We start from the raw sequence: 16,796 nt of genomic DNA, 5'->3' as shown, positions 1-16,796 counted from the left end.
CCCGAAGTCTTTCTGAAAAGCCATTGACTATGATACTGGGACCTGTTTCCTCTGCATATACTGGATTTTGGGGATCCAGTCTGTTTGGATACTCACCTTCCTGGACCTGGAGGGAGGGGGGAGGAACTTGAACTTCCCACAGGGCAGGAAACCCTGACTGCCCTAAGGGACGAAGAGGGAGGAGGAGAGGGAGTGTGGGGAGTGGGAGGGTGTTGGGAAGAGGGGCGGAAATGGAAACTTTTATAATTTAATAAAATTTACTTTCAAAAAAAATAAATAGTTAAGAATGAGAGTGAGGAATAATTTTTTTCTATATATGTGATAATTTGAATGTAATTGGCCCCCATAATCTTATAGGAAATGACACCATTAGGAGTTGTGACTTTGTTGGAGTGGGTATAGTCTTGTAAGATGAAGTATGCCACTGCAAGGGTGAGCTTTGATGTTTCCTATGCCCAGAATACTACCAAGTGCTTCAGTTGACTTCCTATTGCCTGCAAGATGTAGGACTCTCAACTCTCCAGCACTACATTTGCCTGCATGCCGCCATGCTTCCTGCCACGATGATATTGAACTGAATTCATGAAACTGTAAGTGAGCCACCCCAATTAAATGTTTTCTTCGTGAGAGTTGTCATTGTCATGATATCTCTTTGCAGCAGTAAATACTAAGGCAATATATAAAGCACTACATCTGGCACACAGCAAACCAAATACTGTTAAGAATCCATCCATTGCTAATGCTTTCCCAGCATGCACAGTGTACTTTGCACAGTGCTTTCTACTCAGATGGATGCTAATGCACATCAACAAGATATGTGATAGAGATTGGACACCAGGAGAAAGGAGAGAGTACATCAACTAGGGAATAAAAAAATGAAAATATTTAAAAATGACACAAGAGATGACATCAGACCTGTGTGTTGCTCTTGAACTTTTACAAGATGAATTTTTCCTTTGTCTGTAAGTCAAGGGGGCATCTTCCAGGATCTCCTAAATCTGAGGAAGATCTTCCCATCACATTCTAACCTTTCTTTCTCCAGAAGAAAACAGAACAACTTTGTTTCAGGTGCTAAGTGGAAGCCAGCATCCTGGGAAGGAGAAGATAGATCAATAAAGAAAATACTCTCCAAAAACAGCCAAAGTCTGTGAAAACAGTGCTTTAACAATGGCCAAGAAGAGGAAGATAAAGGACACATCTGGGGAGGTCTTTGGGAAGACCTAACAAGTATGGCCATAGTCCTACAGTCTGGATTATGCATGGAGGGACTTCTTGACCAAAGATTACAGGGGTTGGGGAGACAGAAGGAACAGAGAGATCAAGGTCTGTGGGGTAGAAAAGCGTGTAGCTTTCTTTATGATCACTCACCCCTTAAACTGCATAAAGAGACCTGTCCATATCTCTGCAAGTCGTTACCTGTTTTGATGGATCTTCCCATTTCCACCACCTTCAGGACTGGGAGCAGTCAGTGCTAAGCAAAACCAGGAAGACTCAATAAATTCTTTAAAATGATTCCCACCATCATAGAGTATATTAGTTACCGTTCTGGTGGTGTGATCAAAAGCAACTTACAGAAGGAAGAGTTTATTTGGCATATTTTTCTAGAGGGATAAGAGTTCATCATGGCAGGCAGGTACAGCAACAAAAGGATGAAGCAGGGAGATGAGATATCACATGCCAACCATATAAGACAAGTAGAAAGAGGAACAGAACCTGAAATGTGGTACAACTATAAACCCTCAAGGTACCATCATCCTGCACGGTTACATACTTATCAGCAAGTTTCCATGACCTAAACTTTCCATAACCTCTCTAAATAGCACCATCAATGGGAGATAAGGTATTTTAATATATGAGGCTATGAGTGACATTTCTCATTCAAAATACCACAGAGATTTACCATATATTTTTTTTTATTTGGTTGAATCTCAGCTCTTAAATGTAGACAATATTTTTAAGACATCTTGGTTTTCCAACTTTCAGGGTCAAGTCATTTTTTTTATCTACCTACAAGTACAACAGGAGATACTTATAAAAGTATAACATGAAGGCTCTGAGGATGAAAATAAAGTACCACAGCAATATTTAGGAAATAAGGGATAGGTGATTTTTATGACTATTTAAGCCTGCTAAGAAACCAAAATTTAAACATCTTTGGACAATGTACGTTCATTCCTCTTGGAACAGCTCTTCTGTATATTCCTACGCCAAGGCCTCTAGCACAGGCTGTCACTGTCATCAAATAACACAGATGCTGAGCACAAAGTAATGCTGGGACAGATAAAAATCAAAGCCAGTGCTCTCCAGAAACAGGTAAGGAGCAAGTTCTAATGGGGCAGATTCAAGGTAATTAAACCCGGTCAAGTGGGTAAGATGGATGGGAGATGCAATCATATACCAAAGATAGAAAAAAGACTAACAGTGCAAGGAGAAGGCAAAGGCACCATGAAAGGGATGGGCATCAGCAAAGCCAGAAAAGTGGGGCAGGAAGAATGATCCTGGGCATCTGTGATAGAGCTACTGAATTGTCACTGGTGGGAGGTGGTCCATGAGACAGTGCAAGTCAGAACAGACTGAAGATGGATTTAGAAGAGCATGAGAAGACCCTTCAAGAGATCCTGACCAAAACAGAGTCCAAATCTATCAGTCCTTTGGCTTCAGGTAGTGTCCTTAAATCACACAGAGGGACCACACTGGTGCTGAGAGGAGAAATGGGTATGTGTCTCATGTGAAGCCTAGAGACAATGTAAAGCAAGGTCAATCCAAAGCCCAAAAGAGAAGCTTAAGAAAAAACACCCCCATCCTTGCTCCTTTCCCCTGATTTGATCCCTTGTCCTCTCAGTCAAAGAGCAAACTAAGGAAGATCAGGAACCATTGTACAACCCACTTCTGGAAAGTTAAGTTCTTTACCTCCCAACTCAGTACATCTAAATCTGGATATTTTCTGAGAACATGGAATAATGTACCAGCTGACACAGCCAAGGTCAGTCTATTTTAACCCCTCCCCCGTCCCCAGGATACATCTGTCAATGCTTTTCTTTGTTACAGTTGGGTAGGGCTGCTGTTGGGGCTGGGAAACCTGTTAAGAATTTTACGTGCCCAAAAGAGCTTCCAACAAAGAGCACAAACAGGCATTAGTTGACCTACAAGGAAAATAATGCCATTTGAAAAACCCTAGTCAAGGCCTCAAAGTCCAGAGCTGTTCCAGAAATGTTCTACACAGTCCTCTTCAGTTTATTCTGCTCGAGGTCTTCCTTTCATGGTCACTTGGAAATCTAATTTTTTTGCTGCTTGCTCTCCTATTAGAATTCTCCAGTCATGTTCTTAAAAAAAATGTGATCTAGTATTTAATCTTCCTTTTGACAAATTTTTCTTTACCTCAGAGTCTAAGAGACATCCACATTCTTCAAACTTAAACAAAACCACAGTGTTTTGTAGACACTCTAGGGTACATGTCTCATGAGCCCCTATGATATCACCTGCTACACACAGGTCTGGTTCTGTCAAATTGTGAGCAAAAAAAATGGACATAGTTAGTTGGGCAACTTCCAGACACTCTGCTGAGGAAATTATTAAATGTCAAAAGCAAAACAGCCTCAATTTTACTGAGAGCCCTCATGTTGATAACATTTCCTAAATTATAACTTGGGTAAAAACCAACCTCAGAGCGAAAATAAGAGCTTGCTTTCCACACACACACACACACACCCTCGGTTAGGGGGTTACCTACTGCAGTTTCTTCTGGGCCATTTGCCACAGGCAATGGTCATAATCACACAGAGTTCTGTTTGAGTGGCTCACGGTCCAGGACCATGTGCTAAAAAATCCATGACCTCTGAATGTTACAAATGAATGGTATTCAGAATGTGACTAAGCAGATAGTCACCATTGTCAGGAAGAGTAAACTCCACCAAAGGAGCGACAGCCCAGGACCTCGGCAAAGTCTGAGCAACCTACCATCTTCTGCACATGGTCCCCTGTGGCCCTCACAGGGCAGGTAGGATATGATGGTTCTACATCAATGGCCCCATGGCTCATCTCCAATGATCCTGAAACAAGTCACTGTGTTTATGTGATGTGTTCCAATGTTATGGTGACTGAGGGCCTTACTAGTTCTTGATGGGCTTTCCTTTCTAGGAGTGGCCAGCTTCTCAAGACAGCAAAGTATCTCATACAAATTCATTCACAAAAAGAAACCAGCTGGTGCGGTTCCTGTCTTTCCATCATCTTCCAACTGGGAGGTCATAACTGGGCTATCATTCATCTGCCCTTTAAACTAGAGCCACCACATACCATACGCCATGGTCTGCCAGTCCCATGCCTGACTGATCCATGTCACCTGTTTCTAATGGAAGCACAATAAAGGTCCTCGTGCACACTTTTATTAACTGTTTGTGGGGGAAGACTCTTGTATGTTTTTCCACCTGGCCTCTCTGTGTGATCCCTCTTTGTTTTGGGACCTTTGGGTAACACAGTATCTTTTCAGCTTTTTTTCTGGCCCATAGGACTTTTAAAGCAGTGAATTAAGGGGGAGGGTGGTCTGAGCAAGCAATAGGGTGAGACATAGTGTCTAGATGGCAACAGGAGAATGGGTATGTATTGTTAGGGGACCTTCTCTGATTATTAGGGATATGTGAGCTGTGGTAAGATCCTAGGGAAAGAGGTCATATATACAATCACAATAGCAACGGGACACTGTATATGGGGAATTTGACTCAAACTGCCAACAAAGGATGGTCAGAAATGTCAGTGCCATAAAGTGAAGCAGGGGAATACCCTGTTCCTAGGATCTGCCCGACAGAATCAGGGAGGTGGGCTAGGGATGAGAAGAATGAGCTCTTTGCTCCTGGCAGAGTGTTACTAATACCTACTTCCTTTTGCTTCCAAGGATGGGGAAGAGGAAGACGGATTCCTACATCAGTTTTACATAGTGTTCCTGACTCCTAGGTAGAGAAATCCAGGAATGATCCCTTATTTTTTTTTTAATCACAACAGGATTTGTATATGTTTATTTCTAGTACATTTGTTACAGGAGAACATAAACTGCATTCTTAAAACCTGTATTAACATTAGTATCCCAGTGGCTATACCACAAACCAGTTTTAGCTGAATAAACTCTATTATCTATATTCACCAACAATTCAGCATCAACCCACAACTCACATCAGGACAAAAATTTGAAACGGGTAGAAATTGTTGAGACTGCAGATGGTTTCAGCTAGCAGATGACTCCTCCTGTGGGATTCTTCAACTGACTTCTGTGGCCAATTTTAGCTAGAAGCAAAAGGCAGGCAGCCAGACTTGACTATAAATCACTTGACAATAAGGAACGGGCTATAGAGCTATACATAAGCATTCATAAAGGTTAGAGAGTGCGTAATGTTCTTTTCTTCTGAAGAAACTCAGTACAGGTAAACAGAGCACACAGCGGCGGAAGCCTCTAACAGGTTCATCGGGCAAATGGTTGATCAGAGGCGTGAGAAACAGCAAGGCCTTTTCCTCCACAGCACTGCCTCACTTGAAGCCGCTAGAAGCATGTCACCCACCCCACACGTGCTATTTCTATCTTGAGTGTTACGGTTTCCATAAAGTAAAAGTAGTTACACATTACATATTATCTGGAAATAGCAGGTGCATATAACTGCCAAGCATACATACATAGCAGGTACATATAACTATCAAGAATGATGCGTAATTCTAACCCAAAAAATACTAAAAGAAAGTGAAAAGATTTACCAACCTAAAAGACTATGCTATTCTGTAGACAGAAAAGGAGTGGATCCAGATGTAGGCTGGGAGAGGAAGTGAGAGGAATAGAAAGAGAGAAAACTATAATCAGGATATATTGTGTTATAAAAGAATGTATTTTCAAAGAAGGGAAAAATATATTTTCCTATAAAAATTATGATTAAACAGTGTAGAGGAAATTCGAAGATCACTGATGGAGCTGGAGAGATGGCTGAAACTTCAAGGTGCTAACTACTCTATCAGAATGCCAGAGTTTATAACTCAACACCACACTGGATGGGTCACCAAAATGTGTAATTCCAAGTCCAAGAGATCCAAAGTCCCCTGGAGCCTCTATAGGCTCCTCTACATGCATGTGCACACACCCTTGCATGCACACGCATACACAACTACACACACACACACACAAAAGGAAAAGGAAAATTATTCAAGATATTCTAAAATATATGAGCTATACCCAGTTATAAAGTGTTCAAAGACTCCCACAAGAAAATAAGCTTCCAAGAACTGAATGAAAGGAAGACACAGAGTAATGGTTAATGGGGAGAGAGCTAACAGATTCAAGAACAAAATGTCTTTGGTTCTTCATCAGTCATAACAAAAGGGAACCACAGTGACCCTCCTTTACCCTCTTATGTTGTCAGACACCTTTTCAAACAACATCTTGTGGGAAAGCGGGCACTCTGATGCACTTTGACTGTAGGAGAGACATATAGTGGCACCACCTTTGGACGAAGCACTCTGTGTGTAAGGTGATCATTTTTCCTCCAGACTTTATCTGGACCCTGCAATCATCTTCTCCTCATTCCCTTTGTCAGAACAAATGAGGGCACAGTGCCTCCTGGGAAAAAGGAAGCAAAATGTTTTAAAGAAACTGCCTGGGGATTGCTGTCTTTGACTTGATAATTATAGTTATCTTTACTGGCCCTAAGTTTCCCAGAATCCCCATCCACTACTAGATGTCAGGAGAAATTAATTGGAGCAAACAGTTTGGAAAGAGCCTTTGTTACAACAGACGTCATGCTGCTGGATTGGCAGAAATCATTGAAACAGACAAAGGAACTCAATACCTGTTCTTGATGTGCTGAGGGGGGCCGAGACACCTGAAGCTGCCGTCCACCATGATGGCTAGCCTGGTACACAGGGCCTCGCATTCTTCCATGCTGAGAGGAAATAAACGGGTAGAAATAAGCCATGCCATAAAGGTATGAGCCCTGTTCAAGCTTTAGAAAGAAAAAGGAGGCAAAAATACCACTGGTCCAAATTAAGTAACTTTTAATATAGAACACTCACGAAAATGAAATAACATGATTTGAATATGCCTAAGATTTTATTTAGACAGACAACTTAGTGAAGGTCATTAACTTATCTTTGTGTCTGGAAGAACAACTGACAATAAAATATACAGGAAAGAATCATTTAGCAATCATCAAAACTACAAAAATGGATGTACAGGGGATCTTAAATAATACATGAATTCTTTACAAAGAGAATGAACAAAACTTTACTGACAAGTGAAAAGTAAATAAATCTTGAATCAATGAAACAGGGGAAAGTATTTCAAAAATAGGAAACTGTTATAATATGGAAATGAATAGAAGATGAGTTCGCTATTGGTTATCCAGTACAAAGGGGTCAGCTGGAAACCATGTACACACAAGCAACAAAATGAATTCATTAGGTTGTATTTACATATCTGTGCAGACGTGGATAGAATATGTATGAATGTATCAATATTAAAGAAAAAGAGGTTATCAATTTGAGACTCAGGAGGTGACATGAGGGGGGCTGGAGAGAGACGACCTGCATTGGGTTGGAAGAAGGGAAAAAGAGGAGCAAAGTGACATAATTTAAAAGAATAACATTTCATTAAAGCAAAGACCTCACAATTTTAAAAAATATTTTATGTTTTAATAGCATGTAAAATATGAAATAAAATACTAGAGATAAACTTTTAACATGTAACTATGATTTAAAGTACATTATTTTAATATTCATATTCATAATGATTATAACTATGTTTCACAAATTATTATGTAAATGGACTATAATGCAAATCAACATGCAATCACCCCCATGACGATGCTGGAAATCTTAAAATTTAAAATTAGAGAAAGGAAAGTATAGAAAAAGTTGTGCAAGAAGACAGCACTAGAAGAGGTTGTTACAATGCTGGATTACAAAGAGGAAACACATTAACGTTATACCAGAAAACAGCATTAGAACAAAAAAGCCCCAAACACACCATAGATAGTACAAAGACAGAAATGAGTGAGTATGGGGCACACTTTCTAAACATAACAGTAGTGGAACACACTCTGGAGGGGATTCTGGATATACTTGACAATCCAAAATTCCAGAGTTCTAACAAAAGTGTCAAAACACAGTGGTAGCATTTAAAAGAGAATGCAGAATATCCATCCTTAAAGGGGATATTTACTTTACATCCTTCCTCCCAAGGTTTAGGGATCATTATGATGAGAGCCAGAGGCTGCAAGGAAAGAGTGTCTTCCAAACACAAGAAGACCGGTGCACATGGGAACTCATGGTGATTATGGGAGCATGCAGAAAATCCAGGAAGTCAAGGCCAGACAAAACCCCAGCATGGAAGGGGAAGGTGGGCATGAGGTTCTTCTCCTAGCTACTAGGTTTCCTTTAATGGTATGGCCCTGAGAAAGTCAACTATGTTCCAGTGGGTGGCCAGACTCTCACAAAACTACATAAATAGAACAAGTTGGGCTTTATGGACTGGAAAAAAAATACAAAAACAAAACAATGGCACAAAGTTGAATGGGTAAGGAAGACAAGGGGAGTCTTGGAGGAGCTGACATTGTCTGAAATTCTCAAAGAATTAATAAAAATCAAAGTCCAATTTAGTAAACTAAATATTTGCTAAACAATTAAAAAAAACATACCAACAAAGCAGACAGAACACGAGATGTTCGATCCTTAGTTCTGTGTTGAAACACAAATGTCTCGTCCCCTCTATTCCATTTCTAATGAAAACAGTGAATTGTCCAGTCAACAAATACCCAGATAGTTATAGACATTTTTTTAGAAACTCAAAATGGGTCATCTCATATGCAGACAGTGGAGTAAAAATGCCATAAATTTTGAAAAAGTATATTTCACAAAGATTTCTTTTCTAGGAACTTGGAAATGCAGTCAGTTGTATAACCACTTACTATACCAGTAACCTCGGAAGTCCCTGCCCTGTAGAGACCTCAACTCAGGTCTACTCTCTCCTGGACTACCTCACAGGAAAGAATTTCAAGTGACTCGGAAAGAAGGAAAATAGGAAGTCCATTAAGAAGCCCGAGAGTCACATTGGGGACTGGACCCATATGCCATGTGTTGGCCTGAAAGAACACAGTTAACAGTGCAAGTGGTTTTCTACGGGCTTTCTCTGTCTAGTTCTTTGCTTGTTCATAAACTTTTGTAGGACTGGGAACTAAATCCAGAGGCTTGCGCCTGCTAGGCAAGCACTGGACCACCAGAGAAAACCCTCGCTCCCTCTTTACTTTTCTTTTTTCTTGTTTTTATTGTGCTATACATTTTTCTCTGATCCCTTCCCTTCTTCTCCTCTCCCTTTCTATCCTCTACTGTAACCCCCATGCAACGAATTGATTCAGGAGATCTTGTCTTTTTCTCTTTCGTATTTAGGTCCATGTATATTTCCCGTAGGGTCCTCTCTATGTTGTCTAGGTTCTCTACGGTTGTGGATCGTAGGCTGGTTTTTCTTTGCTTTCTGTGTAAAAGCCACTTATAAGTGAGTACATATTTTATTTGTCTTTCTGGATAGTTCTCACTAAATTTCCCATGCTGGGTTTGAACTCACTATGTAGCCCACAAAGGCAGTTTAAATTAATTTCAACCCTTCAGCCTCCAGAGTCACTCTGATGGTATGTCAATGTCACCACGTCCAGCCTCTGTTTCCTTAACTAACTTAAACTTAACATGTCTTATCATGTTAATGACGCTGTTGTTGGAAGAACACAAAGTTATTTGTACACTAATATCTTAAATGTACTTTGAACAAATGGAGGGTTACATCACTGTTTGTGTGAGCTTCAAACTCAAAGTGAATGACGTGGCAGGTCTAAGTGTACTCTACCACATGTTCAGTGTCTGTGGGCACAACAAAATCTGAGCCAGAGCTCAGGGCAGAGAACTTACTTTGACTGTCTTTTATAAAAAGAAGAAAACACAAAGCCTACGACTGGCCAACAGTGAAGCCAACCATGGGTCATTTACTTAAACACAAAGGGATCATGGACGTTCTTCCCTGGGTAGTTATTCTGCATGGTATAGATAAGTGGTGAGGGGGTAGACTGGGACTTAAAGCCTGGTACTGGAACTTTGGCACCAGTACTGAAACGTAGGAGAAAGCCAAATGTCCTTTCCAGGATTGACAATTATCAGTCCCTCCCACTCATTTCCTGCCTTATGTTTGCCCAAGAATGTTGTGTGTTAAGGCATCCGCAGAGGAAAATATTGCATCAAAATCACAGAATCACACAGGCCTCCCTCATCTTCATTCCCACCGAGTCATTCACATCTTTATATTGGATGAATAGGAAGAAATCAATCTGTGTATATGCAAATGTAGAATACTGACATGGAAGCAAATGAATAGGAGGTTTTCAAAGAGAAACCTCAGTGGTAAGTGGTCTTTTTGAGGGAATAGTTTACAATAATTACATATATTATGAGAAATAAAAAGAAATTTCACCATTATACTACTCTACACATCTAAGGATCCATGGTTGGACATCAAATATCATGCCTGTGCCAGCAACAGATGCAAGCAGAGTCAGTTTATCTGTGTGCAACCACTAAAACTCCAGAGCAATGTGAACATCTATAGCAGAAACACATATACATTATTGTAAAGTCAAATAAGTATCAAATTAACTTGTTTCAGCAAAAAAAAAATGTTCCTTTGGAAAGCAAAACAGAATAGAAACAAAAACTCAGGTGAGGTCCTCCGGGATACATCTGAGTGAGAAAATTGTCCTCCGGGCTACATCTGAGTGAGAAAATTGTCAGATTATTGTCCCCAAAACCAACTAGAAATTTGGACATGACTAAAAATGAAACCATTTCACAACTCCAAGAATGGGCCAACGGTTATGTAGCATGTGACTCTGTAAAGATGATGACAAAAACCCCTGACAAAGTAAGAATATGTTCACCTGTGGCCTCCTGTGGGCCACTATCCCCCTGCATGGATTCAGCAACAGGCCACTGAGGGCAGGTGAAGATAGGCCTGGAGATGAGCTGAAAATCTCAATAGGAACCTACACCCACTTCCAAGGTGAGAGAGGAAAAACTCAGAAGACCTAGAGATCCGCAGAAACTATTCAATCTTGGAATAAATATCCAGAAGATAAAATAAAACAAAATGGGGAAATATTAAATTAAAATATGGCAATAGCTACAAACTTCTTTTCAGTGTCCAGAGATGCACTGTCATCTAACATGTTCACCCTTCAACAAAAAGGCTTTATGGGAAATAGACCATAATTCCTTTATTGACCCCTGCTATAGGCAATTTAAAGTCTTCTAATAAATTTTAAATGATAGAAATCAACCTTTCTTCAAGCCTACCAGGGTTAAATTTAAATGGTGCAACAGGAAGAACTAGGAAAATTTCCAAAAACGTTGAAAATTAAAGAACATTTCAAAATAAACTGTGTGTCAGGAATAAACCACAGGGGAGACTAGGAAATGTGTGTGAATGAATGAAAGGTTCAGTAATAGGAAAAAAAAAAAGATGGTGAAGTCACACAGCTTGTTGGCCATGTCTCAAAAAATGCCCTGTAATGGGGATAGTCCTGTGCACTGAGGGCATGAACAGGTCCCAACATGAAGAGGAAGACTGTCCATCACAGAGAATTGATTACCTGCAACACTTCCTCCATTAAACAATGGGGAATGAGTAGTTTTCCCACAAAAACAGTTCTTGAACAAATAGACAGACACATGCATAGCAGTGAGTTGAGATTCTTTCATTATAGTATATATAAATATAAACAGCTTTAAGTAGAGCAAAGATTATTAAGAGCTAGCAGTATTACCCTATCTAAGAACAAGTGTTCTCATGAATCGAACACCAAAAGTTCGTAGCTATAATTTCTAAGTACAAACCGCAAAAACAAAGAACAGTTAAATTTAATAGAAAAACCTTAAATATTAATATTCCCAAAGACAGTCATAGACTAAGAGAAAACATTTGAAAGCATACATTCAAGAAGAGATTTTACCACAGGATCTAACAAGACTCAGTATGTGTAAGCTCTTCCACCTAAATAATAAAATGTAAATACAAAGTCACAAAAATAGAAGAAGAAAATGATGATACTAGGGGTCTTGTGATAAAGGTTTATATTCCCAGTGACTTGGGGGTCTAACTAACATAGAGAGAACATAGCTTTAAGGCTATCCTGAACTAGGGAGGAAATTGAAGGCCACCCAGGGCAACTTTGAAACTTTGCCTCCAAATAAAAGATAAATGAGAGGTGGGAATGCGGCTCAGTGGTAAATCGTGTGCCTAGTGTGTGTCGGGCTCTAGGTTTAATTTGTATTGCTACCAAAAGAAAAGAGGGATTCTTGGCAAGTCAAACACGAGCTCATTGCACAGTCCAACAAATCTAGCTGCTTGGCATTTCCTCAAAAGGTCTGAAACACATCCACATAAAAACCTGCACATGGATGTTTATAACAGCTTTGCTCGTAATTACCCAAACTTGTCAGTAATCAAAGCATCTGTCAGTACGTGAGCAGATAAGTAAACTCCGGCACTGCCAGACAATAGAACAGTGCTCGCTGTTGAAAGGCAATGGGCTTATAAACAAGGAGAAAATGAGGGAAACAGGAAAAGAAGCCAGACGTGAAAGGCTTGTGTGGGATTCCAGATGTGTGACTTCTGGATAAGGCACAACTATACAGGCAGTAGAATGTCTGATTGCCAGAGGTCGGCAGAAGGAAGGGCGAACAGGGGAACAGGATGAACTTTTCAGACAATGTAGGAAGCTAAGGCTGTATCTTAGCATTGGGTATTTTTTCCAAAGCCATGGAAAGCCCGACACTATAAGCATGGATTCAGATGAAGATGATGTATGCCTCTGAGGGTTTACTCAGGGTAGCAAATGTCCCACTACAGACAGATACATGCTTTTTGGTTATTATTTCTCACGTATGTGTATGTGTGTGACTGTGGGCACACGCATGCTTTGACATGTTTATGGAGATTAGAAGACAGCTTTTAGGAGGTGTTTCTCTTGTTCAACTGTGGGTTTGGGCAAGCGAATTTGGGCCCCAATAAGTGCACAGCAAGTGAACTTAGCCACTGAGCCACAGTGCCATCCCTATTTCTTAAAGTATTAATCACGCACTATGCAGTAAAAATAAAGAAGGAACTATCGACATGTGCTGGATAAGCATTAAATGCTCTCTACATGAAAGTGGTCAGATCCAAATGTATTATATAATTCTATTACTATGAAATGCTCACAAATGTCAAGTTTCAGATCTTAACAGTTCCTGACACCTTATTCATAGCATACTTTAGTTAAACATGGAAGGAAAGTCAAGCCTAAACTTACAACCGGTTCTTCATTTCATCTTCAGAGTTGTCATTAACGAAACGCTATCACCCTCTAAGCAATGGCTTCATGAAATCTACATTTGTACTGCTGCATGGCACATAAGGGTTTTATTAGGGACTCTGGTAGGGAATTCTAACTACAAAATTAATTCTGTAATGAGATCCAGTAGCAGTTGGGAAGGCAGGCAGTTTAGATGATTTACAGGTGGCAATAGTGGGGTTCTGGGTAGAAAGGAGTTGGGGAATCCTTAAGAAAGGCAGACAGAGTCCAGCCCTTACCTGAACATCACAGTTTGAGTGGATATATAGTCACCGTTCATGGAAAGGCTCAGTACTAACCCTATTCCTCTATAGGCCTTGACCATCTGATATAACCCCTCTCTGTTTAGTCTCCCAGAGTGTTCCTGGAATTGCAGACTAATGAAGTGCCATTCTCTGGGTGACGTCATTGCTACCAAGCCTTGCTCGGGATCTGGCAGTCAGAGGGGACAGTTCACCTGTGAGAGGTCAGCACCGCAGCACAGCCATCCCGAACCTCCTGCGTTATGGTTTGCCACAGGTACCGCTTAGAGCAGGGGTCCATCCCAGAGCTGGGTTCATCCTGAGAGGAAGAAAACGCACAGTGGTGGTCATTTGGTGAGCGCAGACCGGAATGGACATCTACTATCACATGAATACAGAACCCGGCAGGGAGGAAGCCCTCACTGTAATACTAACAGGCAAATGGCCATTGGGTTCCCTTCCCTGCTATCCATGTAGGATGGAGCAGGAAGAGAAGTGACACATGTGACCCTGACTCCACTACTACTGCAGGGAGCCACACAAGAGGCCTTTGTTATTGTTATTAAACACAAGCCTACTCATTGTACCTTACCTAAGGTCTTTGGCATTCTGAAATATTTAGTAAGGCTAGAAGAAGCAAAAAGAGGCTAAAGACCAGACTTCATGGTGTGGGGTTCTCCACTGAACCCAGTATATAGGGGTCAGACTCTCTACATGCCTCAATTGCCCTTTGCCTTGGTAGGTGCCTGAGGGCACCCCTATAGAAACAAACACAGAAGCCCTCACAAACTGCTAGCATGTCTCAGTAGGAAGAGAACACACAAGAATGAATATATAGTAAATTACCCTGAGAAAACAAATAGAAATCTCTTAGCCTGAAGAATTTGCATACACCTGCCACAAGTGACCAACATTGTATGTGCACATATAGAGGGGAGGTCTGAATGTCCCCCAAATCATTTCACCTGACTGACTGGTGAACGTGCTCCTCCAAAAATCAGTTATCTAGATGGTCCTGTAGGATGACTGTTGCAGATCTGAGACAGCAATGTAAGATTTCATGCAACCATGATACCACCAAATGCACACAGCAACATCCCAGTAACAACCTTAGCGCACTGAACAATGGTGAGTTGAGTGACAGGATTGGAGATTGTCATCTTGGGAAAGTTCAGTGGGCTACAAGTGATTACAAGTAAGAAAGTCAAGAGAATCAAGAAAACAACATATGAACAAAACAGTGGCTTCCAAGGAGAGGAAAATCAGGTGTGAGGAACTGATGGTTCTGAAGCAAACTTCAGAGAGCAAAATGATAGGTGTAACGGAGATTTTACTGTAGACTTGATGCAGCCAATGAAGAAGTCATAAACAAAGACTATTTAAAATTACCCACTCAAAGAAGAAAGGGAGAAAGACTGGAAAATGGCGAGGCAAGCATTCACAGGGGAAAAGGCTAGCCTTATGCACTGCTGGAACAAAGGTAATTTAGAGTAGTCATTGCAGACTGACAAGAAAGGCAGCAACCGCATAATCCTACAACCCAGCAGGTCCACTCCTGTGCACTATAACCCAGCAGGTCCACTCCTGTGCACCACAACCCAGTAGATCCACTCCCATGCACTCAACCAGAGTGGATGAGATGAATGGCGGCATACAGATATACACTACCACATCTGCTGCGTCACTCCTTACATCAGCCAGTGTTGGGAAGTGCCCAACATCAGATGCATGGACCAAACATGAGAAATTCTAGAGAGGGGGACAGCAGGACACAGGTGCTTTGAAGGGAGTTGTGGATACAATGCAGCAGGGGCATGTGAACTAAGGATTGCAGTGCGAGAGGAAATGAAGGAAGGAAAGATAACATTGAGGATGTTTTAAAAAGATAAAGGAAAATATTATTTTATATAAATATGTGTGTGTTTGCATACATACACTGAAATGTCCATTTCAGTGGACATTTGCCAATGGAGTGATTATGTTATGCTAAGATCTACGAACTATTGCACAAAACCAGGCAACGGGAACCTTTCTCTCTTGCCTTCTAGAACTTGAAAGAAAGACCTTACTACTAAAATAGAAATGTTGGGCAGGACTTGAAGGAGCAGAAGGAGGGAGAACATGAGCAAGGAAGTCAGGACCATGAGGGGTGCGTTCACCCACTGAGACGGTGGGACAGATCTAATGGGAGATCACCAAGGCCAGTTGGAATGGGACTGATGGAGCATATGATCAAACCAAACTCTCTGAATATGGCTGACGGTGGAGGCTGATTGAGAATCCAAGGACAATGGTGCTGGTCTTTGATTCTACTGTATGGACGGGCTTTGTGGGAGCCTTGTCTGTTTGGATGCTCACCTTCCTGGACCTGGGGGGAGCGGGGAGGACCTTGAACTTCCCATAGGGTAGGTAACCCTGACTGCTCTTTGGCCTGGAGAAGGAGGGGGAGAGGGTGAGGGGAAGGAAGGGAGGAAAGTGGGAGAAGGGGAGGAGGTAGAAATTTTTAATAAAAAAATGAAAATAAAATAAAATAAAAAAGCAAAAAAAATAAGTATAGTTCTCATTTCTCACCAAAGAAGTTTCTTGTTGCAACAAATAGAGACTATTACAATGATCTATAACTGATCAAAATGCAGAGAATATGTGACCATGAGGTGCCTGGCTAGCCCCAGCTGATACAATACAACGTGCATATAAGGCCTGGAAACATAACAGAGAAGGATAGGAAAATTATAAAATCCAGAATATCTGTTGTCATATAGTGTCTTTTAGAAATATGATAGTTTCACCCATGTAATCTCAACAATGTGATAACCTAAACAAGACTTGCATAATGACCACAGCAATCTAGATATCAATGTGGATGGAGAAAATTCTGTAAAATCCCACCTTTCGATGAAGAACTACAAGTAATCGATTGCTGATGAGAGAGGGAGAATCAGCTTTCTTCAGGAACAAACTTCCTGATATCCAACCCCAAGTGGTCATCCCGAAAAAATACACATATGAGCAACAAGCATGGACTCAGCAGGGTGTGTGCTTATGTGTATGCACATGTGTGTGTGTACATGTGTATGTGCAAGTGTGTGTGCATGTCTGTCTGTCTGTCTCTCTCTCTCTCTCTCTCTCTCTCTCTCTCTCTCTCTCTCTGTGTGTG

The 16,796-nt window shown here is 41.0% G+C and overlaps 1 protein-coding gene across 1 annotated transcript in view; it reads right to left on the bottom strand.

Annotated features, from left to right (window-relative positions):
• Abca13 (ATP binding cassette subfamily A member 13) overlaps positions 1 to 16,796 on the bottom strand; it is a 329,916-nt gene that overhangs the window by 34,020 nt on the left and 279,100 nt on the right. The window contains exons 42-43 of the mRNA XM_087909185.1: positions 13,855 to 13,958; positions 6,819 to 6,911 (exon numbers count right to left, since the gene is read on the bottom strand). Coding sequence (XP_087765311.1) covers positions 6,819 to 6,911; positions 13,855 to 13,958 — 197 coding nt within the window. The remainder of the gene's footprint in view (positions 1 to 6,818; positions 6,912 to 13,854; positions 13,959 to 16,796) is intronic.

The sequence above is a fragment of the Myodes glareolus genome, chromosome 8 (genome assembly GCF_982192425.1).
Source record: "Myodes glareolus chromosome 8, mMyoGla1.1, whole genome shotgun sequence".
In the NCBI taxonomy this organism is placed as follows: domain Eukaryota; kingdom Metazoa; phylum Chordata; class Mammalia; order Rodentia; family Cricetidae; genus Myodes; species Myodes glareolus.
The sequence above is the reverse complement of the archived record's forward strand: the minus strand, read 5'-3'. Positions and strand labels throughout refer to the sequence as shown.